The sequence below is a fragment of the Tyto alba genome, unplaced genomic scaffold (assembly GCF_018691265.1).
Source record: "Tyto alba isolate M040663 unplaced genomic scaffold, T.alba_DEE_v4.0 Super-Scaffold_16, whole genome shotgun sequence".
Classification (NCBI taxonomy): domain Eukaryota; kingdom Metazoa; phylum Chordata; class Aves; order Strigiformes; family Tytonidae; genus Tyto; species Tyto alba.
This window is the reverse complement of record NW_024881278.1, coordinates 189005-213546: the sequence shown is the minus strand read 5'-3', so window position 1 is coordinate 213546 and position 24542 is coordinate 189005. Positions and strand designations below refer to the sequence as shown.

The following is a 24542-nucleotide window of genomic DNA, read 5'->3' as shown; positions in this document are numbered from 1 at the left end:
ATGAATTGAGCATGTGCAAGGATGGAGATCAGGCAGCGGAGCCAGTGAGGAAGACTATCGATGACCACCAGAGGACCCTCGTCCCACATAATCACAATTGTGTTAGGGACATTTGCATATGATAATGACTTCCAGGAAATAACATGAATATGCTAATCATTACCCTCCCCTCAATCTATTCAATTAATCAGTAAAGGTGACCAATGGTTTCTGTAGAATAGGAATATAGGTGAGGTGAGGTAACGGAAAGCCAATCATTATTAAGGTCTACTTAATGAATTTTGTTGATCTTATGTAACCATGACTCTGCTGAAAGAGTGTATAAATACGTTGTGCTTTGTACCTGTTGGTGAACATGTCTTTGGTGGAGCTATCCCCCGTGTTCCCCAGCGCTGGAATAAAAGAGTGCCTGCTTATTTGCTTTGCGTAGATAAGTTCTTTTCACAACTGCGACTGATAACACTGACACCACAGGTGACCTCACTGTGAGCAGAAGTTTGACCTAGACACCTCCTAAGGTCCCTTCCAGCATGAATGATTCTGCATTTTGATCTACCAGGGATCTTTGCTCCATTATGGGAGGGAAATCACTCAGGTTCCTAGTCACCACTTATGTCAACAGGAACACTTGGTCAGATGATCTGTGAAGGTCTTGTCCCTCTCCAGGTGCTGTTGCTCAGACTCAGGGCTGTTTGGGTGATACTTCCAAACAGCCCTGATCATTTCCATTGCTTCACTTTTTCTTTCCTTTTCCTTTTAACAGTTTATGCCCCTGGACCATCCTTGTATCCTCCCATGCAAATAGCCCATATCTATTTGCCCTGACCTCCCAGGTCCTAGTCTGGCTTCCTTTGTACTTTCATTTGGTTTGTCTGAGCTTGTCACCATGGGAATGTGTACCTTGTGAACAATAGCATTGAACAAGTGACTCCTTTTATTATCTGTTATATCCTGCAATTCCTGAAGCTGTTATCATCTCAGAGGTACCCCATGTCAGGGTGATGCATCTACACATACACATTAACATCCGGTCCAATGGAGCTTCATCCCTGTGGAACCCTGAAAAACTCTGAGATTTGGCAAATGGACGATTCACCTAGTTTTACAAGGACAAGGAGCCAGCCCTTTCTTGGAGGCAGAATAACCCCATAGATGAGGGCATGCTGGGACCTGACCGGCATAGGAGTACACCCAAGGAGAAGGGCCGGGGGTGTTACCAGGTGCAGGCATGGTGCAGTGTAGGACAGCCTGCAGTAGAGATGGCCTGTGGCTCTGGCAAGGACAAACATCCCAACAGGACCTAGGTCTTTCTCCACTTGGCTATGGCTGTTGCGTCTGCTGCCAAGGCCTCCCAGGAAACACTTTATTCTGATGCTCTGGACTTCATTTGTTCTTCACCATTGCTTGGGGAAGCCGGGAGGTGTTGTACAGTTTTCCTATACTTGACATTGCTCACCCTCACACCCCAATGCTCCCAGGAAGGGCCCTGAGCCATGTGTGATGGTCAGGATCAGCCTTCCCAAGACCTTTGAGGTCAGGGTTTGGCCTTTCTGCTTCAGGAAACAAATCCAGGGTTTTCTCAGCATTACAGCCACCTGCACAGTGCCTTTGCCTACCTGCAATCAGAGCCTCCAACTATCTGCCCTAAGGAGGCCATGGGGAGGCTTTGTCAGTAATGGCCCTCAGTGGGGCCAATCAATGCTTCAAGGTACTTTGCGTTTTGGTTCTGACATTGACTTCTTGAGTACTTTGCTCAGGCTCCTCTCAGTATCTGAGGTTCATGGACTCAGGGCCAAACACACTCTGGGGCTCATTAAAATAGAGAAAGCCCTAACGAGCTATTTATCCTCCTTCCACTTTCTTCAAGCCTTCAAGACTTGTACAGCTAATTGGAATAGTTTCATAGCGCAGTTAAAGAGGAAGGTTTCAAACTGCACCTAATAAAAATAAATAAAGGTTCTATTTCATCAATTTCTGTTCAGAGAAGAGGTGATGGAAACATTCTGCAATTGATATTGATGCAGCGTCTCTCCTCGGGAGGTCTGGACAGGTAGGAAAAACAGTGCTCTGAGGTCTGACAGCATATGGAGAGACAACCTTGCTCCTCATTTCCCCTAGTCACCATTTCTGTCATTGTCCAGCTGGGGTTTACATCATTTTTCCTTCTATAAGATTTCTCCACTGAAGTCTGCAGCTGAATTTTCCAACTCCATTGGACCACCTCTCACCTGTTTTCCTTAGAGAACTGGCTGCACACAGGAAGAGAGGGAATTTTCCTCTTTGCAGACAAAGAAAATTGAATCATCATCAATTTTGTAAACAATAAAACACACTCCCCAGCTGTACGCTGAGCACAAGATTTCTCTAATGGGATTGCCTTTGATCAAGGAATAATCTTATGAGAAATGGTTTAGATAGCTTGATAGAAAAAGGTAGGTATAAACATAATGAAAGAGTTGGCTAAGAGACAATTGGAATACTGAAAGACTGGCAGGCCTCTAGTTCCTGAAACTCAAAGCAGCAGCATAGCTGAGAGGTGTCTGAATGCACAAAGAATAAAAGGGAAAGGAAAACTGAAGAATAACGGAAAGGGCCTTTGTCTGGGAAGCCATCATCTGAAAAGATGACTTTAGAAATGTTCATTGTATCAGGATGGGGGAAAAATGTATGAAAGATTTGAGAAATTATATGCACCGCATAACAGGCAGCATAGTGGTAATGAAGTTAGAGGGGACAATCACTATTTCTTTGGAATGAACCTACTGAAACGTCATGGGATTGGTAGTGGTCTGCTGTGAATGAGGACAAGCCAATGTCGTACCTATCTTTGAAAGAGGCCAAAAGTGTAGCCCAGGGAACCCCAGGATGTACAAGCTCACTTTGGTGAGGAGTGTGTCATCGGTTAGTGTCCTCCTGGGTGACTCTTCTGGGCACCTAAAAGAGTGTGTCCTAACTCAGTCAGCATGGACTTACCAAGGGTACCTACTGGGACACATTTAGGGCAGCACAAGGAACTCTGTGCTGGATCCTGTTCAGTTTAACACCTGTATCCATGACCCAGAGGAGTCACCATGTTTAACAAGGACAAATACCAGTTTCTATACCTGGGATGAAATCATGCCGGACACAAGTATGGACGGGGGAGAGGAGTGGCTGGAGAGTACCCTGCAGAAAGGGATGTGGGGGTGCAGGTGAGCAGCAGCTCCACAGGAGTCAGCAGTGTGCCCTGGCAGCCAAGACGGCAGACTGCATCCTGGGCTGCATCAAACATGGCATAACCAGCCGGGCAGGAGAGGTGATTATCCGGCTGTACTCAGCATTGGTGCAGCCTCCCTGTGAGTGCCGTGTGCAGGGCTGGGCCCCACAATGTAAGAAGTGCGTGAAGGTACTTGAATGGGCCCAGAAGAGAGCAACAAAGCTGGTGAAAGGGCTTGAAGGCACGTCCTCTGAGGACTCCAGACTTGACTATTTTGGAGAAAAGGAGGCTGAAGAGTGGCCTCATTGCTGTCTATGGCTTCCTGAGGAGGAGAGCATTTGGCAATGGTATCCGGTGATAGGACATGCGGGAATGGTTCAAAGGTGCAACAGGAGAGATACCAACTTGACATTAGGAAGCATTTCCTTACCAAGAGGGTGGTCCAGCACTGGAACAGGTTTCCTAGAAAGGTGGTCGACATCCCAAGCTCATCAGTGTTTAAGAGACATTTGGACAGTGCCCTTAATAAAATGATTTATCTTTTTGCCAGGCTTGAAGTGGTCTAGTATTTGGACTAGACGATCATTGTAGGACCCTTCCAACTGAACTATTCCTATTCTATTCTATTCTATTCTATTCTATTCTATTCTATTCTATTCTATTCTATTCTATTCTATTCTATTCTATTCTATTCTATTCCATTCCATTCCATTCCATTCCATTCCATTCCATTCCATTCCATTCCATTCCTTTCTATTCTTCATTGTATATGTAACTGTAGAGGGTGGATACCTCCAGCAGCTGGGCTCAGACACTGTGTGTCGTCAATAGCTGCCCCTGGATACCAGCCTTTCCAGTTGCAGGCATCTGGACATACAAGCCCTCAAAGCAGCACCCCCATTCCAGATGATGGTATAGACCACCCCAGTCACACACACACACACAGACTTTTAAGTTCACTCCAGCCACTCAGTTGGTGGCACTAATGATGTGGGCTATCTGACCTCTAGTTGCTGCACTCACACCCCCATGCTCACACATTCACTCAGAAGAGAGATTCCCTCACACAGGAAGGCATTAGAAAATAAGTTTAATGAGAAGATAGAATGGAATACACTGGTCAGGGTCCTCCACTAAAGAGCTAATAATAGGTCCTGTGCAGTCCAAAAATGCTCGTGCCCCACATCCTATAACATGTCCTCCACCCCTAGGCAACAATCCCCTTAGTCCAAATGGTGATCCAGAGAGCTGCTCTCAGTGGCTCATCTTGAAGGGTTTCACACCTGGACAACAAGGCTGATGGCTCTTCCAGGGCAGCTGTCCTGGTTTGAGCCTGGTCGGCAACCAACCACTGCAGCTGGTCAACCTCCCTTCCACCTCCCCACCTGGGAATGGGGGAGGGAATTAGAGGGGTGAAGGGAGACTCACAGGCTGAGACAGGAGAATTTTAATAATGGCAATAAAATAAGAACAATGATGATGATAGGAAAAAAAAATAAACATATAAACAGGCAATGCACAACATAATTGCTCACCACCCGCTAACCAATATCCAGCCCGTTCCCGGCCAGCGACCCCGAGATACCAAGATCCCATAATCACAATCCCAGAAGCGATAGAGCTCCTTCCCGACCACCCCTCCTCTATATAGTGAGCATGACGTTCCATGATATGGAATATTTCACTGGCCAATTTGGGTCAGGTGCTCTGTCCGTGCTCCCTCCCTGCTCCCTGTGCCCTTGTGCACGGGCAGGACACGGGGAGTCAGAGAGTCCTTGAAGTCTCGGTAGCAGCTGAAAACATCGGTGTGCTATCAGCATTCTTCTCCTACCAAATCCAAAGCTAAATCCAAAACTCAGAACTCATCTAGTCCCTGAAAAGGAATATTAACTCTATTTCAGCCCAAACCAGGACAGCAGCTGGGACAAGATGTTCATCGCTCAGGAGCTTGTAAATTGTTTTCCCACCTGCCACTGTGCCTCTGTGCTCTTCTTGGGTTCCTGATGAGATGGGTTCCTGATGAGCTGCTGGCTGTGCTGTGATGGTCCTGGCAGCAGCTGGGTCAGGATATTCACTGAGTTACTCCTCCTGCCATGGTTAGTGCTTCCTTGGTGTGTGCAGACGAGCTTCTTATCACTTAACCTCACACAATCCAAGAACAGAAATCTCCTGAGGCATCTGTCTTTGGAGGTGGCATACGTCTGCACTGGTATTACTTAACATATCATAGCAGATCATTGGAATTGCTGTCCAGAAATGCATCATGATTAGGGGAAAACCTGCAGTGTTGCACGGCCAACGGCTTCACTCAGGGCTGCTATCACAGTCTTGTTTCTCAGACTGTAGATGAAGGTATTTAAGAATGGGTACAGGACAGTGTTCAGCAAAGCTACAGTTCTGTTTGTCTCCAAGGAAACATCTTCCAAATGATGCACGTAGAGAGCAATGTAGCTCCCATATGCAATAGCCAAGGAGGTGAGATGGGAAGAACATGTGGTAAAAGCTTTTTTCTTCCCCAAGGCTGCTGGAAGGTGTAGAATACAGAGGAGAATGACTGTGTAAAGTGCCAGAGTTAAGCATAAGGAAGCCAGTATGACAAATGATACTAAACCAGAGTCTATTTTCCAAAGCTGGCTGGTGTCAGAGCAGGACAGTTTGAATAAGGGACAGTTGTCACAAAAAAAAATGGTAGATCTTGTTTGAGACACAGAAAGTCAGCTGGTAGAGAAGGACCCGACAGTAACTTGAGAGTGTGATGCCCATGACCCAAGCAGCAACAACCAGCTGGATGCAGAGCTGAGGCTTCATGACGGCAGCATAACGCAAAGGCTGGCAGATCGCAACACAGCGGTCAAAGGACATAACAACAAGTAGAACAAATTCTGTACAGCCCAGGGCAAAATAGAAATAGGATTGGGCAAAGCAGCTGCTTAGAGAGATGGTTCTCCTACCAGAACCCAGGATCAGAAACAATTTGATGCTTGTGGAGGATGTAAACTAGATTTCCAGGAAGGACAGATTGCTGATGAAAAAGTACATGGGGGTTTGCAGGCGGTGATCCACACACACGAGGAAAATGATGGTTGCGTTCCCCATCACTGTTGTCAGGTAGATGAGCAGAAGGGCCAGAGAGAGAAATAGCTGTAGTTGTCGATCAAGCCCCGAGAAACCCTCTAGGGTGAACTCAGTAACCGCAGTTTCATTTTCTGGTCCCATGTGGAATTTCAGTTCATCCTGCTGAGACTGGAGCACAGCAACAAACATGTGTGGTAATGTCACAGTCTGGGTGAAAAGTTCTTCCTTTTCTGCTTCTTTCCTTTCTAGCAGTCTTCCTCCATAATACAGGCAGAGAGAGTCCTTCGAGCATTTCTCACACCCTGATTTGTATGTTTTACATTTCATTTAGTCCTCAGAGAATCTGTTGTCTTTTTTCTGCCTTTTTCAAACACTCACAAAGGATCCTTTCTCCAGAACAGAAGATTTTCAAGAGGCTGTTAGCTGTTTCACCCTATTCATGGGAAATACCAAATTCACTCAGACCTGTTGCACACCTCTCACCTACGAGCCAGACTCATTTCTTCTATTGCACGAATGCTAGACCATCAAATCAAACCACATCAAATCCGTATGCTGAAAGCTATGCTTTCTACTTTTCAACGCTTGCCTTTTTGGACTAGGAATCCCTGAGAATCTCTTGATTCCAAAATAAGTAATATCAAGTATCTCTTTTGTAATTCCATGCTTTCTTCCACAGCTTCTTGCTCTCTGTTTCCTCAGCAAAGGGGGAGGGGGTGGAGTAGGGACCAAGTATCACTCATCTTCTTTAGTGCTCTCAACAATGACTGAAATTTATGATGGTTCCACACAGTCTGTCACACAGTCTTGTCTGACATCCGCCTGCACTGAAATGCCGTTGTTTCCAAGCAGTTGCTCATTGATGTTACTATCAGATGTCCTGACCTAAATGCAGAGCAAGAGAAGAGTATCTGGAAGAGATTTGTAACCTTTCTTTCGCATGCCAGTTATAGGTTGGGAGGACCCAGCCTCTAGTGCTTCCTCTTGTCTCCACTGTCTACAGAGGGAGCCTTGGGAAAACAAGTTCTCACAGGCACCTGGAGGTAATTAGATGAAACTCACTATTCCAGTCTCAAATCTCTGGTTTATTAAGTTAGTGTTTTTTCAAAATGAAAATGCTCATCTAGCAGAAGGAAGCACAAGAAAAATACACGCAATAAAGACTGACATTTTCCCCTTCATCTTTACTTTTGGTTTTGGACATAGAAAGGAGCAGAGCAGGTGACTCTCTGCAGGGTAGGATTTGCATAGGTTTTTATGCAAATATGTGTAAGTGTTTAAGCCTTCAAAACACACATTTTATGTTACCATTGTTTCACTTAATGCATATTCTCTGCTGGACTATTTAGAGATCACTTACGAGCATCTTTGTTTACAGATTAAGTTAATTAATGCAATTAATACAGCAGGGCACAGAGATGAAACTTTTTTTTATCTGCTCCAAACACATACAAGAGTCTGCTGGTGTCAAATGGTGTGACATGGTTGAAAGCCAAGGCAAGTTTGTTGACAACTTAGCTAAGGTTCATGAACATTTCAGATGAACCTCCAGTAAATTTTCAGTACACTTGGGCTGATAGAATATTTCCCTTTAAGTAACACGAAAAGAGCCACTTCGAATCCCTTCCAAACTACAACTGTGTGAATAAATGATTTTTCAAGTTCACCTGTAGTTACGAATATTCCAGGGTAACATAAAAACACCCACATTAGAAATAGCACATTGTCCAATCCTCCCCTCTCCCACCCAAAGCACTGTTTCATTTCAATTGCATGTATTGAACATGAGCCTTTAACATGAGCAACAAAAGTTTGGAAAGAAAAGACTTGATGAACATGGCAACTCCAGTGCTCTCTACAGGATGCATGACATCTTGGCCATGAGCAACCCCATGGTTCAAATGCCCTCTTAAGGCTTTTGGAGCAAGGATTTAAACACTGGCCTTCTGCTTCCCAGACAAGTGCACTAACTCCATGGCTACAGGTTACACTGGAGGAGGACTCTCAATTTGTCATATCAAAGTCACTCCAAGATTACGCTAGGGTAAACAGGTGTAGTAATGACTGCACTGCATGACAGTCAGCACACCCCATCAGGAGAGTGACACTTTGGTCACAGCCCTTGTTCCACTGACTGATCCTTCACAGATAGTTAGAGCAATTGGCAAAGAAATAAAATAATGATACTAGGGGAATTCACACTGAGTATTTATAGCTCAGTCTGATACATCTAACAAAACTGGAGAAAATAGTATTGATCATTGATTGATTCAGGGCTTTATTCCATATACCAGACAGAAAACCAATGCCAGACACCGTGAACTCGTTAATGGTGATTTTCTTAAGGCTCTTTGCCAGTTGCTGCAGTGTAGCTTATTTGCAGTGTGAGGGTAACACGTATCTGATATACACTTAGTTAATTAGTGTAAGTTGGAAATGCAGCTTTGCACTTCTTCCTCTCCTGCATATGTGAACATTGCTACCTGTTAAGACTGGAGAGTAACCTTTGGAGAACGTGGTGATGAAGTGCAGAAAAATGCTCTGCTCCAAGGAAAATGACTGTGCGAGCACCCTTCAATTCCAGCAATGCTACTTTACAGGCCAAGAACACTTCTTACAATTTAAATCCAAACAATCTCAGCTTTTCCTGACAGATAGTATCTGAAGTAAAATTTCTCTTGGCTTCACAATACAATTAAGGTGGGAGGAGATCTCCAGAATGGTCCAAGAAACATTCTCTTTAAAGAGGCACAGGCAAAGACCCCGTGGGAATGATGCTGGCTCTAAAAGCTCCCTTAATATGCAAAAAGGGAGAACTATTTCCATAATGCTGCAGGCCATACCAGTGTCTACAGTTAATAGAAGTTCACTTTGAAGAATATGGATTGTAGGCAGTCATCGAAGCCACAAATAGAAATACCTGATATCAGTCTGGGGTGCAAGACCCAATATTCTTTTGAACTAAGAAAGCTCTACATTGTTTTAGCTGAGTATAGAGAAAAAACAAGACAAATTAGGTGCTGATACTGAAAACTCAATACATGCCCTCATTTGTTTATTTATAAAACAAAATGATATCTAAAAGGCAACTCCATTCTCGTTTTTTGAGGTTGTGGAAGACATTTTTTAGTGTCTTGTCCAATAGGAATAAAGCTTTAACTGCTTCTGTCCTTATCTGTTACGAAGGGCTTTCATCTGCAGTGAGGGCGACACAAGGAACGGCTTCCTTGCAGGCTGTGGTATCTGCTATCACTGAAACCTCTCACAAGAGTCCTTTATAAAACTGGAAAGAAAGCCCAGGGAGTTCATAATATATAGAGAATAGCAAAGCCCTTACGTAAATGAATGAATGAGTGAATGACTTGTTACGGTAAATACAAACTACTTGAATACTGAATGCTTGCCCTGAATGCAACTCCAATAGAAACATTTGATTTTACTGCTAACAGTACTTATCTCAAAAAATCAAAAGGCAGCTAGCATTGTTGGAAACTGGAACCTTACAGATGTCTAAATATACTGCCTTATGGTAACTGCAGAACCAAGATTATTATTTTTTTTCCTTTTTCTGACTGACTTCTTTTCAAGTTGTGAGTGGGCGTATCTTAATTAATCCAATAATGATTTTTCAGATAGTGATTGATGTAGTTTAAACCTGGCCGGCAGCCAAGCACCACACAGCTGCTCACTCACCCTCCCCTCCCTCGGGGGTGAGGGAGAGAAATGGCGGGGTAAAGCTAAAGAGACTCATAGGTTGAGATAAAAACAGTGTAAATTTTTTTTTTTTTTTTTTTCAGTAAAATACAAAGGAGTAATGCACAATGTGATTGCTCACCACCTGCCCACTGATGCCCAGCCCATTCCTGGCCAGTGATCCCAGAGAAGTGAAGATCCCAAAACTGCAATCCCAGAAGCGAGAGCCCTCCCTTCCTGACCACCCCTCCTCTATACACTGAGCACGACATTACATGATATGGATTATTTCACTGGCTAATTTGTGTCCAGTGCTCTTGCTCTGCTCCCTCCCAGCTTCTTGTGCACCCACACACAGGCAGGACATGGGGAGCTGGAGAATCTTTGAGGTCTCAGCAACAACTGAAAACATCAGTGTATTAGCAAGATTCTTCTCCTACCACACCCATTACTGAATCCAAAGCACATCACTACTCCAGCTGCTAAGAAGGAAAATTAATTCTATCCCAGCCAAAACCAGGACAGTATCCACTCCTGATTCCATACCATTTATGTTATGCTCAGGTTCCATGTTTCCCAGTACGTTCTAAGGAATCACCATCCCATTTCCTGGTTTTTGAGGTATACACACAGATATCATTCCCTTAGGCTCTAGGCCATCCCTCCAACATGTATAGTGAGTTCATATAGTCCATAAGTGGGGTCCACTGTCACGACAGTCTTTTAAGTCAGGCGGGGTGATGTGGCGTTGGTTCGGTGGGTGGAGCGGGTGGTCTTGGGCACAGCAGGAGGAGGGCACGTAGCCTCTGCTACATCTGGAGCTCCTAGCAGCTGTATCTGGTGTGGTCCATGCTCACAGATTGCGAGCTGAAGATGTTGATCTCAAGGAAGTTGCTGGGCACCAATTCAGTCCTGAATCTATCAAAGTTCATTTCTCATTAACCTGGGTGATTCTTAATATGATGTCGTTAGTATAATATATACCAACCGTAGTGATGACCATCTTCAATAACAGGGTTATTTAGCAATTAACATCATACAGTTCAATTCATCAGCTATTTTTACCCAAAACCAAATCCCCTTGAGGCACACATTTGAATTCCCCATCCTTCTGCATTACCCACCAACTGCACCCGGGTCCTTGGGCAAAAATAATCCCACGCATGAGTTTACCTTTACCAGAGGCAGGAATAACCCAGACTGTCTTCCCCTGCATAATTTTAATGTGCCCTATGGGGACTTTATCTCCATCTACAGTACGTAGAAGGTTTGACTGGGCAGGGCCATCCTGGTTGGCAGATTCTCTAGTATCTAAAATCCTGTTCACCTAATGTCTCTGATTTTGGTGCACTAAAATGCCAAATGTTTAGTCTAATGACTTTTAATTGTACAAGGAATCACTAGGCGTTCCTCCACAGTAACTGAATTACTGAATTCTAGTTATCTTGAAAGAAACGGTATGGGTTCAGCTTGTGTTCTCGTTTCACTACTAAAAAAAAATTGAAACTAAGCAAAACAATTCAACAAAAAGCGGTGTAAACCAAATACTGTCGATGTTCCCCACCCTGCAGCCCTTTACTCAGAAGCCTTTTCACTTGTGTGATGAAAGGCACACGCAGACCCACAGAACACACGGTGGGAGAGCACACTCACCAAAAAATACTTACATATCCCACAGGAGTATCTTGAATACCGACTTTCTGAAAAAGGAGAACATTTTGTATCCGTTGCCTAATCACCACCGGTAGAATGTTTTAGGTGACATGAACATGTTTGAATGGCTCAAACACATTCAGTGCCACTGCAGGCAGGACACCTCACCATCTACTGAGGGCCTCTGCGGCCCTGGGAGGGCAAGAAGCCGGAAAGGCTGGCAGCACTGAAGGCTCATTTCACTGTCATTAGACCCTGAAAGCAGTTAGCTTTCCCAAGGAAATAAAATGACTTCTCTTGCATTTAATATTTGAAATGTGATTTAAATGTTAATAATTAATGTCAGAATACTTTTAATTTCTATCAGTGAAAGCATATGCTGCAGTCTATTCCATTTCCAGTGGGAAGGAAACTGTGGGCGCTGTAGTCTTTTGTTATTAAAGCATTACAGTAGCAGTGTGAGTCAGTAGAAATGTGAATTTGTCACAATTTCCTTGTCGGATAATATTTACAGTGTTTCAGAGTGTATGTATGCGATCAGCATTTTGCACCCACTTGGAAATTGTATCTGGACATCTCCTTTCATGGTTTGAGTTCACAAAGGCCTGGTTCCTTCAGTGCTGGTGAGGTATGAAGCCTAATACAGCTGCCACGGATCTGTCCCATTTACTGTTCACAGTCACACTAGCAACTTCTGCAATGTTTGTTCTTTATGATAGCTATGCCATTGCAATTCAGAGTATAAGAAAGCCTTTGGGCAAGCCAAGAGTGCCAAGATCTTTAGTTTATGATGGTCATCATTGTTTCATCAAAAAACATTGAGACATATCAAAGCAGTATCCTAGAAAAGTAGTACACGGGGGGAAGGAAGGTGAAGGAAGACACATGCTTAAAGAAAGTCACAAAGAGCTGGGCCAAACGTCTACACTACATCATGCATTGGCTTTCCCCTGCTCCCTCCCTTTTCTGAAATCCAGTGGAGCTGAAAACAGTATGCACATCCACCAGAAGAACAGAAAAGTTGACACAAGAAAAAAAGAATAAAGTAAAAAAAGCCCTGCACAGATAAAGCCACCAGAAAACAATTATTTAAAAATCCCACAGCTTTTAGAAACACTTAGCAATTTTAATATATCATAAAAGAAACTGGCAAAAAAAAACAATTCAAAGAGCATAAAAGAGAAAAAAGAACTACTCATCTAGCACTATCATAAAAAGTGAAACAAAAATGTTCCCGCTAACAGCCCAATTTGCCGCTTCCCGCCCCCCCGCCCCCAGGAGACACCCCCCCCCCCGCCCAAGGGGCTCGCTCCCCTCACCGCCACCCGCCCCGCCCCGCCCCGCCCCGCCCCGCCCCGCCCCGCCCCGCCCCGCCCCGCCCCGCCCCGCCCCTCTCTCTCCCGCGCACCGCGCCTGCGCCGGAGGGGCCAGAGCCGGCGCGCGACCGCCGGGCTGCAGGACCGCGATCGGCGCGCAGAGCGCCCGGCGGCACCGCGCACGGGGGGGGAGGGGGGAGGGGGCGGCGGCGGCTCCTGACCGGGAGGAAGCGACGGGCGAGGCGGCGCCGCTCCGCAAGCACCGCCGCGTCACGGTGCCGGTAACCGCGGAGGGAGCCGCGATCGCTGCAGAGGGCGCCCCCACCGCGCAGGCGCGGCCCCGGGGCTGCAGGACCGCATTATCGGGGAGCAGCCGGGAGCCCGCAGGAAAACACCCAAAACCGGCACCAAAACTGCACCTCGAGCCGCGCTGCGGGGCCCGCGGCGGTAGAGAGGGCTGCGCCGGGCCACGCACCGCAGAGAGCAGCGCAGCTGTCCGGCGGCCGGGCCCGCGAAAACTACAGCTCCCGGCATGCCCTGGGGCAAGCACAGGATGGCGCCCGCCGTCCAGTGCGGGAAGACTGCAGCTTTCATGGAGTAGATGATGCAAGAGTTATCCTAGCCTCTCTCATCAGCGTGTTTACACAACTTCTCTCCAGACTTTTAGTTTTGTCCATCTCAAGGTAATGGAAAACTGAATCCACATGTACAGAAGTGGAGTAAAAAAAGAGTGGAAAGGGCTGTCTTTAGGAGTAAAAGATTATTGAATAGTTTCAAATATTTAATTGTACCTGTAGATGTAAGAGATAAAGAGTCATCTTAATGCTGATACAGGGTTCAGAAAGAAAATTCTTTAAATAGTTGTAATTTGATTTATTAATCAAATGTTTAGTCCTGGAAGAATGTAAACTCATCTAATCTACTGGTATCTTAATATGCACTATGTTTGAATTAATAAAACAGAGAATTGGAAGAGCCTCAAACAAGCTACTCTCTCTAGTCTGTTGGACTAGTGACATGAGTTCATGGTTTTGTTTGTATTAGTGCATCATGCTACATTATTCCCATAATTTACATCCAATTTACATCCATTCATACTGCTAGATTATGCAGGATGTTACAACCTGTCATTGCAAATGCATTATTTGTTTCAAATTAAATCAATTTCACTCAAGAATGAAGTTTGATACTGGGAGCGTGTTGTGGTTTAAACCTGGTAGGCAGCTAAGCACCACACAGCTGCTCACTCACTCCCACCCATAGTACAATGGGGAAGAGAATTGGAAGGATAAAAGTTCAAAAAATTGTGGGTTGAGTTAAAGACAGCTTAGTAGGTAAAGCAAAACCTGTGCACGTAAGCAAAGCAAAACAAGGAATTCTCTCACTACTTTCCATCAGCAGGCAGGTGTTTAGCCATGTCCGGGAAAGCAGGGCTCCATCCCAGGTAACGGTTACTTGGGAAGACAAACACCATAACTCTGAATGTCCCCCCTTACTCTTTTCCCCCAACTTTTATTCCTGAGCATGACATCATATGGTATGAGAGATCCCTTTGGCCAGTTGGGGTCAGCTGTCCTGGATGTGTCTCCTCCCAACTTCTTGTGGGCCCCCCGGCTGCCAGCTGTTAGGGCAGCGTGAGAAGCTGAAAACGCCTTGACGCTGTGTAAGCACTGCTCAGCAATAACTAAAGCATCCCTGTGTTATCAACAATGATTTCAGCACAGATCCAAAACATAGCATCATACAAGCTACTACGAAGAAAAATAAAACCAGTACACAATGCCAGTCTCAGACTGGCAGAGTGCTAAAAGGGTTTGGATTTTAAAGCTAGAGTTGTTTTTCTTTTTTAACCATTAAAAGCTTGAAGCAGTCACTAAATGACACTGGTTCTACAGTGACACGCTACCTGTTACTTGTCAGCCTCTACTCAGCGAACTCCTGTGGGATTTCTGTCTTGCTTTAACATTATCTTACACTCAAGGTGCAAGGACTGACTCCTTTTGTTTTCTGGTATATCTTCATTTGGTTATACAAGACTTGTCCTTGTATCAGTCATTATTTGGACCATGAAGAGATTAAAGTGAAATCAGACTATTGTTATTTCTATTCCATTGATTCCAATTAAAGAGATGAAAAGGCTTTTATTTTACTATTCCCCACAAAATTGTATAATATAGTCTACAATCAATAGATGCTTTCAAAAGACACACTATCATCTTGCTCCCTTCTCCCTGGAAGCCAGTTCTGTGTAGATACAGCTTTCTGTCAGCATGAAAAAAAAATGGCAAGGAAGGCTTGATTTAAACATGTCATTGCTAAATAGGGAAAACTACTCTGTCTTCTAGAATATGAGCTCCTGTCCTTCTCAGGGGAGCTTTTAAGATTCACAATAAATTAGATCAGTTGGTAACTGAGTTACTTTAATTAAGATACTATCATTCTGTATTCTTTCTGATTAATTCTGATAAGATTTTAATTACTTTGTTTGAACATCCATAATTTTTTGGGGGGGGTAAATAGCCTTTGAAAAACATTCACCACAACTGTCTATGAACAATTTAATTGCAACGTCCAGTCTATCATTTTAAATTTTACCATTTAAAAATCTTAGCTTTAATCCTTATGATTCATCTATTGTCAGGTTGAGTTTTATTATTCAAAAATATAATTTCTAGCTTTGATGAATTAGTGTCTAAAGGCTAAATTGATACATCTGTGTCCAAAGGCAGTTCACAAAAATTCCTTATCCAACAACTATAAAAATGTTGCTAATCACACTATTCAAAATCTGTAGCCTGCCTCTTAGATTTATGAAGTTCTTCTGTATTCCCACTTTCTTACTTGCTCAATCTTTTTCATAAACACCATATTTGAAAAGTCACACCTGGTAAATTCCCAGAACATTCTATTCACATTGAGTTCAACTCTGCAAAGTAAAACCACTTTGGCAATAGGGAAGGTGAACATAAGAAAAGTAATAACTTGGGAGGGATCCTTGAGAGAATGCATCGTATTATTATGCACTAAAACCATTGCTCCCTCTACCTAAGCTACTCTACATGTTTCGTAGCCATCAGAAGACCTAGCACATTTCATCCTCCACTGTTATGGAAGATGGTCTCACAAAAATATCTGAGGGTTTGCCAACTCATAATATCTTGACTGTTAGTTGCTTGAGTTTCCAGTCTTGTGCTGTTTGGGATCTGGCAGTCCTAATGTTTACCAAGACAAAATAAATATAAATAACAAAGGAAGCATGAGAAATTTGCTTTGGAGCCATCAACAAGGAATAACAGTAACTGACTGTGTCCTGTTTTGGCTAATGCTATTGGTGTAGTATTCTGGTACTTCCCCCAGATTCACTTACCTTTTTGATGTCTTTGCACAGAAGGAATCGTGAGGAATTGGAGTGAAAACTTGCTTGTAGTGTGCGTGATGCCACTGGTATCGTAATGCTAGTAAAAATCCATTTCAGTAAATGGCATTTTTTTCTTCTAGCTCTTTTGAAGTGAGCCCAGGTGATGAAATCTTGACAGTGCTACAGACAACAACTGTTGATTTGAAGGAATTTGAGAGAGAAGCAGCTTGTCTTCCTCCAGAGGATGGTGAGCCGGATGGGGGGTGGACTATTCCTATCACAAATGAGTATTTGTTGGGGAAGAGGGTGAATGTTCACAGCACTGTACCAGTCTCTTTATCGATTTAGTCTCCTACCATGTGACTGCTGGAGGTGTTATTCATGGGCCATCATTTAAGATGAAGGCAACCAGTTCGTTTGTATAAGCTCGGGGCTGTGAATTGGCGAAATACGCAGTCCAGTTTGTGGTTTGATACCACTAGATTGATAACACCATGCACACTTATACCAGATCAAGTCCTTTGTGTCAACTGGATACCAGACAGGAGGTATTTAAACATTTAAGAATAATAATAAATCAATTCCAATACTGACAATACAAAGTTAATTACTATCTGGTCTACTCTGATGGCCAATACAAGACCAGCATAAACTTTATATAATAGGTTCTTTTCACTCATGTCACAGGAATGCAGTTGTTGCCAGCGTGCAGCACAGGTCACATCTGGATTTCTGAATGATCCCTTAGCATGCAAATCCAACATTCAGCATTAATGATTGTAGTGGAAGGTCTCCCTTTATAGTGTAAGCCTTTTCTTCGTTCATTTAGTGGCAGAAGGTTTACCTGTGGCTACAACAATTTCTGCTAGTTTGAAGCTGCATGTAAAGCAGAGTTTTAAAGTAGTCAAATGAAATCTGAACACTCTTCTCAGCCTCTCTCTGCCTTATACCCCTTGTTATTTTGTATCAGCACGAAAACTTAACAGTGCAAAAACAAGCTACAAAATGCTAGCAGTACTCTCAGCCATCTGGATTGGGTTTTGTGGCCATTGTGGGCTGACAGATTTGTGCCGAATAACGAATATGTCCTATATTCTTTCAGATGACAGTTGGCTGGAGATTACAGCAGATGATCTAGATCAGATGCTGAAGGAGGCAAGAAATGAGTCCCTTCCTTCCTCAAATGAGGAAGAGCAGAAATACGACTTGGAAGCAGTTGCTGAAAGTATGAAGGCTTTTGTATCCAAAGTCTCACCACATGAAGGAGCAGAAATGCCATGGCAGTAGTATTTTTAAGTTTGGTGTGTGGTGTAGAATGTGTTTTCATTCTGCTGTAGCCCTTTGGTTGATTCTGTAATGCGCAGAATCAACGTTTGAAAGCGTTCTGCGTAGCAGAGGCCTGAAACAAACCCCTGTTACCAGTGAATATGTAGTTGCTTTTAAACCAGTTTGGTCACCACTCTGACAGTGGTGCAGGTAAAAATGCTGGAAGCTGTGTTATTTTCCAGCACTCTTACTTAGTTTGGTTTTGTGGTTTTTAAAATTTTTTTAACGCTTTTAAATTGAAGGCTTGGTGTTGTTCATTACAGTAGTTCTTAGCACTGTTATTAAAATGCATATCTCAAGTTCATCTGTGCTGAAATTTTTCTGCCATGAAGGACTGTTCAGACTAAGATTCTACTGATGAAGCTGTGAAGAAATAAAAATGAAACTTAAGTTGGGGTAACTTGTGAATTAAGACTATTGATTTTTGTGGTACAGTTGAATTTAGATTTCCTGTAGATTAGTATTTTGAATATACTAGGCCTGCTTTTCCACACCTAAAGCACATACTGTACACCTAGAAGCAGGAGCAAAGAATCAAGTCACTGTGGATCCCTGTCATTGTTCCCAACAGTGGGAGTGCTAACTGAAGATACCTAGCTAGTTAGGCAACAGCAGAATGCCGCTAGATTAAGTGCTGGAGTTAAGAAAGTGTGTGTGACTGTGGTGTGGACAGGCCTTTAATTTTAAAAACCAAAGGGTGATGTAGGAGCATATTGTCCAAGTTCTTTTTAATAGCTTTAATATTGAGAAAATAATGCTGTGTAGACTGTATCGAGCGTATAAGGGTCTACTCAATTTATACTCTTAATTGTTTGATCCTCTTTAATTACTGTTAGTGTCAATGTCTGAGTTATAATGTGGACTTTTGTCAGTTATTTAAAAAATAAATGAACAAAAAAAAAAACAACAAAAAAAAGGCAAACCACTGAGCTTAAAAGAGACTAGAATGAAGCCTGCAGTGTTCTTTCTAGGCAGGAGACCTCCAGGATTCTCAGCTTTTTAAATCTTTGTCTAAGGTGTACCACCACCACTCCGTTCCAGAAAGATTCAGGCATGTTTATTTTGGTTCCCTTCGGTGCAATTTTTATTTGACCACAATAAACGGTTAAAGTTGTTGGGTTTATTTTCTCTTTCATGCCAGGAACTCCTCCCGTTGCTGTTTCGTTCCTAGTTCATACAGGCCTCAGACTTCTAAGCACTTCTAAGACCATCAGTTCAAATGTTCCAACTTCAGTCTAGGCTCGAGAGAAATCTGTATGCCGTATGGGTTATGTCTGTGTCAGCTTATGCAAGCCTAAAAGCTTTATTTATTTAAAAATTTGTTTAGATTTCAGGTCACCTGATGAATCCCATGTTACCTTTGATGTAGATTCTTTTACAAAAGCGTTAGACAGAATTTTAGGTGAGATTGCTTCTTGGTTTCTTTTGTCAGAATATCTCATGGTTATTTGGCTTTCCTGGGTCATCCATCCGTCACCCATGGTCGCTGTGCTGATTTGTTTGCTATCTGTACTGACACAAAATAATATATATGTAGGGGCAGACTCAGAAGAGCTGGATTCTGATGATCTGGATGAAGAGGAGGAGTTTGATTTCTCGAACGAGGATGATGAAGACTTAGATGTGGAAGATCAAAGGCAAGACCAGGAAGTGCCGCCTGATGAGCTTATAGGCAGTCTCAAGTCATACATGAGTGAGATGGACCGTGAACTGGCACATACCAATGGTGGTAAAAGTTTCCCCGTCCAAAAGAGAGGGGTAAGTATGCCTCAAGTTCTAGTTTGTAGCATAAAGTGTTGAGAGCTTTGGTAGGAAAGAGGAAGTATACTAAAAGTGATCATTCCGAGTAATGTAATCAAAAACTTGTGTCTTCTAATCATGTGCTAACTAATTATTAAAAAATAAAGCGAAAATCACATGCGCAAGCAAAATGTGCTGCAGCTGCACCATGGTGTATTTTTCTGGGGGGGTGGGGGCATGGGAAGAAAACCAATTTAGGGAAGCTTTAACTTGCACATTCTTTCCAAGACTTAGTTGCATTTCCCTGTTTTACCCTGTGTCAGTAGTAAGGCAAGCAGCTGCAGCTTGACTATTTGAGTTCCTGTAGAAGATCATGCCCATAGGAAAGTGAGCCAGGACTCAGTAACCCTCTATGTCCTTCTCTTGGAACTTTATCTGTATAATGGAAAGTGATGATTTTTAACTGGCATGAGCATTTGGTGACTAAATTCCTGTCTGTCAAGACAGTGTGGAACATACTGAACTTTGTTGGCTGCAGAACTGTCTCCTTGTTTTCTTCTCTCTTGTGGTTTGTCTTTTTTTTTTTAAAACCTGCTTATAAAGTTTTATAAAACTTTGTCTTTATACTTACTATAGGCAAGTTCTGTTAATGCAACTACGTCTCAAAGTGCTGGCCCTGATGATACTGAGTTGATACCAGTTGATGTGGATCAGAACCTGGTAGCTAACCTGATCAAATCCTACAGTGCTCAATCTGGACTGGCAGGACCCACCTCTAACATTTTACAGAGCACGGGAGTATGTTTACCTGAAAATGCAGATCATATTGGCTCTAACAATAGAGCCACAGAATAAAAGGCTGTCTTAGTGCAGAAAACATGGCTGATTGAGAAATGAAGCACAGAAAAACTAGCAGTATTTGGAATAAGAGACAAAAGGTTTGAACTTAAAACATTTATGCTTTAGTTATGTGACTTTAAAGATACAAAGTGAATTTGCCTGCAAAAGCCATCTGTTTGGATACTATCTTGGATAGAAATCAGATTTTTCCAGTGCCATCATGTTTTGAGAAAACTGAAAAATGATGTTATGACTGAAATGAAACTTTTATTACAAAAACCTGTCTTCAGTTTTTTCAGATCAGTGATACAATTTGCCATATTTCTGAAATGTCCTTTACCCATTACTAGGTGGTTTCAATACCTGTAAAGCAGCTCATGGTCTGAAAATGCCTCTGCCTTCAGGGGGAGATGGAGGAATACCATATTATAGGAACAGTGTTCTCTTGTGGATTTTTCAACACTGGTTAAATGTTCAGCAAACACTTAATTGCTTTTCCAAAAGTACAAGGCTTTGTTCTAAGAACTTCTGATAATTACTGTAAGAACCTGTTCTTTATTAATCAGGAGGATTTGAAGAGTAATTGGATTGAACATGTAAATATTTGCTCTAAGTATTTTTTAAAATTTATTTGAATAAAAGCAGAAATACAACTTGATTACTGGATCTGGGTTGTTTTGTTTTGTTTTTCTTTGAAGGTATGCATAACTTCCTCAGTGCAGTATCAGAAGTTCTTGGAGCTATCCTCTTCCCTGTTGCTAAACACCCTCCGTGCCTCATCTAGTAAAGTCTCCAGGTTCCTGCTTTCTGCAGGCTTCAATTTCTGCAACTTCCTCCGGATGTCGCTTGCTGATTGTCTGATGAACAGAGACCCTGACTGCTGAATCCCTATTTCTGACCCTGGGTCTAGAGGAGTATGCTGCCTCATAGTATCCTGTAATTTATCTAAAAATTCAGAGGGGGTATCCCTTGGACCTTGCCAAATGGCATATAAAGCTGACCAATTAATTGTTTTCAGGGTAGCCCGCTCCATTCCTCTTCCAACCCAATCTCTGTATGTATTCAGCAATCTTACGTGTGCCCCTCTGTTAGGGTTCCAACGTGGGTCTTGTAAGGGGAAATATTCTTTTATATCCTCCCCTGTATTCTTAATAAAGTCACTAGCCAGATCTTGGACTGTTTTCAGTATCAGCTGTTTCTCCGTTTCTGTCATATGGTCTAATAACAATTGAATATCATCCCAGTCAGGATTATGCTGTTTTATCAGAAACTGGAAATGTTTAGTGACCCCCACAGAATCACTGCGATAGTTTTTTGCCCCATTTTTCTATGTTTCAAGATCAAATGAGGAGAAGGGAACCTTTATTAAGACAGGCTCTCTGCTTTGTCCCACTGCTTCCCTCAGAGGTGCTTGTACCACTACTTTTTCTTTTTTACTCTGGGTGTAAGAGGAGACTGGACTACCGAAGGGTTCCCGTATCAGAGTCCTCACTTTTCTCTTGTATTTTTACCAGAGGTTTGTAATGTTCCAGCAGGTCTCCTGCTTCAGGATCCCTTATTTTCCCCAATCTCGTACATCTCTGACCTATACTGCATGCTGAACAACACCTCTTGAACTTTCCTTTTCCTTCCTTCATATTTTCTTTCTCTAAAGCCAAAACCATTGGATCCTATGGGCTCATCAGTCCACAGGCTGTTTGGTACTCGGGGTGATTTTGGAGGGTAAAGAACATGTCCGTGTATGAGACTTCATCCCACTTTCCCTCTCTCCTCAAAAACAACATTAGTATGTTTCCCAGGTTCCCACAATACGCTTTTTTAAGCTGACCTGAGTGCTCAATTCTGTCCCAGTCAGACCAATTCCCTTGACATTTATTACACTAAAAATCATTTCCAAACTTTACCGAGACTTCTCTTCCCCATTCAAAACATGCGCTTCGTTCATCTCCTGCCGCTCTCCTCGCAGAGAACATGGAATTGCAGATCGGAACTCCACACTTGCTTCGCAGTCAGACTGCGTCTCGTTCATACAACAGTCACACAGTCACACAAAGAGGCCCCAGTGATCACAACATAAACCTCAACACATGATGTACGGTACCAGATTTTTACAACAGATTACAACAACAATGGTTGCAACCCCCTGCTCCTGCCACCGTGGCCAGGAGAACCCAAGCTACCGTTGGTCAGGGTGTCCTACTTACCCTGCCACCACCTTTTGGGGACTCAAACCCCAGCCTCCCCGGGGTGAGCACCAATGCTCTTTACCTCGCGTAGGACGTCTCCTCAGGGCTTACAGATATCCCCTCCTAAATCCACATCCCTGGTCCCCCGAGGGTCCCTGTCTGCCCCCGCAGTGATCGAATGAGCGAGGGAGGTCCTCTGAGAAGCCTCGGGGCGCGCCTAGGACGTCCCCCTCTCAGCCAGTCCTGCGGCCGGGCAGAGAGGGTCCCACTGGGGTCGCCAAATTGAAGCGCGGAAACAAACTCTGCAACTCACAAAGAGTCATAAAGCAGGTATGTTTATTGCAGTGCTGGGTGTGAGGGGGATTGCTCCTCCTAGCTTGCACACCAACAGCACACTTTGCCAAAAATTTATGCAATGCAGATATACATATTCATGGGATTACGCAACACAAACATACGTATATATGAGCAAGGTGGGCTTAGTTTGCACAGACTCAGATCTGTCTCTGGTGGTCATTTACTTCTTCAGGGGTCTTATCTTCCTCTTCCTCTTTTGTCCTTTAGATGAAATTTAGCCATTCACGCATGCTCTATTTGTACTTGGTGATCTCAGCAGCCTTTTAACCAGTTTTTTGGTCAAGCTGACACCGTTATTCTTGTTATCCCCCCCTGCGTCTAACACACAGTCCTTAGCGAATACCAGTCCCTGATAAGCTTAGGCACCAGTCTCTAATAAACAAGTTTCAAAAGAACACTCAAGGCGTCAAAATAACATTCAAGGCAAACAAAATTTTTCCGAAATTGCAAAGCAGTTATTTCCCTGTATCACTACTTGTGACCTTAGGTCAAGTACTGCTCTTAAGCTGTGCCTTAGGGCATTGGGAGCCAGGAGCTGTATGTTCTCTGTTTGGAAGGCACCTGGGCAGTGTCTGTGTTACAGCCCGGGTTGGGATTTTTCTGGAGCAGCCCCTTCTCTCCCTGCTCTGAATCTAGGCATTTGAGAGATAGCCAGTACGGCTGAACAATCTGGCTTGGTAGGTGTCATGGTTTGAGCCTGGTCGGCAGCCAAACACAGTGCAGCTGCTTGCCCACCCTCTGCCACTTGGGAATGGGGAGGGAATTGGAGGGGCAAAGGGAGACTCACGGGTTGAGATAAAAACAGTTTAATAACAGTAATAAAATAATACGGTGACAGTATAAATGGGTAATGTACAATGCAATTGTTCACCACCCGTCGATTGACACCCCACCCGTTCCTGGCTAGCGATCCCATAGACAAATACAAAGCTTGACTCATCTGGGGCTTGCCAGTGTCCTCACAAGTGACTCCTCTGGCAAACCAACGTCCTTGAGGAAACAGCTGGTTTGTGGCTGTAGTGCAGAGTTTACTTTTGCTATTAAAACATTAGGAAGTCCTCTGCTGATTAAAGGATGAAACCTCTTAGGGTCTGCCACACACTGCATGGGGGAGGGCTGTCATGGGCACAGCAAGTGGTCATGCATTAATTGGAGGCAAGCAGTTTTCTGCACGCTTTCCAAAATGTGACCTGACGTGGGTGTTTTAATACAAAAAGGGTCCCCTCTTTCCATTGGGTCTAATTCTCCTGCCCAATAAACCACCCTCTGGGTCAAGGACCAAGGTTCATGGTTATCACTGGTAGTTAATAAAACTCCAGGTCCCCAGTATCCTCTAGCTTCATCTTAGCTTGACAGAATATGATTTCTCCTGGTGAGGGAGACTCTCCAGACCTACTCTGTTTCAGTTTGTCAGGGGGCTTGAGAGTATTTTTCCTGTATTTTGGCCAAACCCAAAAATCCCAGTTCGCTATCCCGATCAGAGCCCGGATCTATCCTCTCATCAAACACCTGCCTGTTTTCTTGCAATTCATACTGTAAGATTCTCTCTCAGTCTAGTGAATTTGGAAAAAATTGCATGAAGCCTCTGAGGAGTGTTATGTTCAGCAGTGAGATGACTTTGCAAGTTTCTTATCTGCTCTTGCAGGCACTCAATTGTCTCTTTCTCTGCTTGCTTTTCCTTTCCAGCTGCAATTAATACAGCCCCTAGAACAGCACAGATGGTTGCTTTTCCTTTCCCCAATCCCAGTTTTCATTCCTTTGCCAAAAGTGTGATCCTATCCACCAATGCCTGCGAGTCATGC

At 43.5% G+C, this 24542-nt stretch overlaps 2 protein-coding genes and 1 long non-coding RNA gene across 4 annotated transcripts; 1 reads left to right on the top strand and 2 right to left on the bottom strand.

The window, feature by feature from the left end:
• Positions 1 to 5394: 5394 nt before the first annotated feature.
• Positions 5395 to 6412, bottom strand: LOC122153191 (olfactory receptor 49-like). Its single transcript, XM_042789767.1, is given in 2 exon segments — positions 5395 to 5880; positions 5882 to 6412. Coding segments are annotated over 2 exon segments (948 nt in total). The 3' UTR covers positions 5395 to 5463.
• Positions 6413 to 10197: 3785 nt separating this feature from the next.
• Positions 10198 to 13214, bottom strand: LOC122153201. Its single transcript, XR_006165066.1, has 3 exons — positions 13155 to 13214; positions 11632 to 11664; positions 10198 to 10882 (listed from the first exon to the last, which is right to left on the bottom strand). It is a non-coding gene; the product is annotated as an uncharacterized LOC122153201 (long non-coding RNA).
• LOC122153200 (protein ecdysoneless homolog) lies at positions 13174 to 21366 on the top strand. Of its 2 annotated transcripts, XM_042789841.1 has the most exons (6): positions 13174 to 13616; positions 16432 to 16538; positions 17394 to 17516; positions 18945 to 19019; positions 19155 to 19375; positions 19994 to 21366. In XM_042789841.1, the coding sequence occupies exons 3-6, from the start codon at positions 17435 to 17437 to the stop codon at positions 20210 to 20212; spliced, it is 597 nt and encodes a 198-aa protein (XP_042645775.1). In that variant the 5' UTR covers positions 13174 to 13616; positions 16432 to 16538; positions 17394 to 17434; the 3' UTR covers positions 20213 to 21366. The 2 variants fall into 2 exon arrangements, with proteins under 2 accessions (XP_042645775.1, XP_042645776.1); XM_042789842.1 differs by lacking the exon at positions 18945 to 19019 and having other exon boundaries at positions 13175 to 13616.
• Positions 21367 to 24542: the final 3176 nt, after the last annotated feature.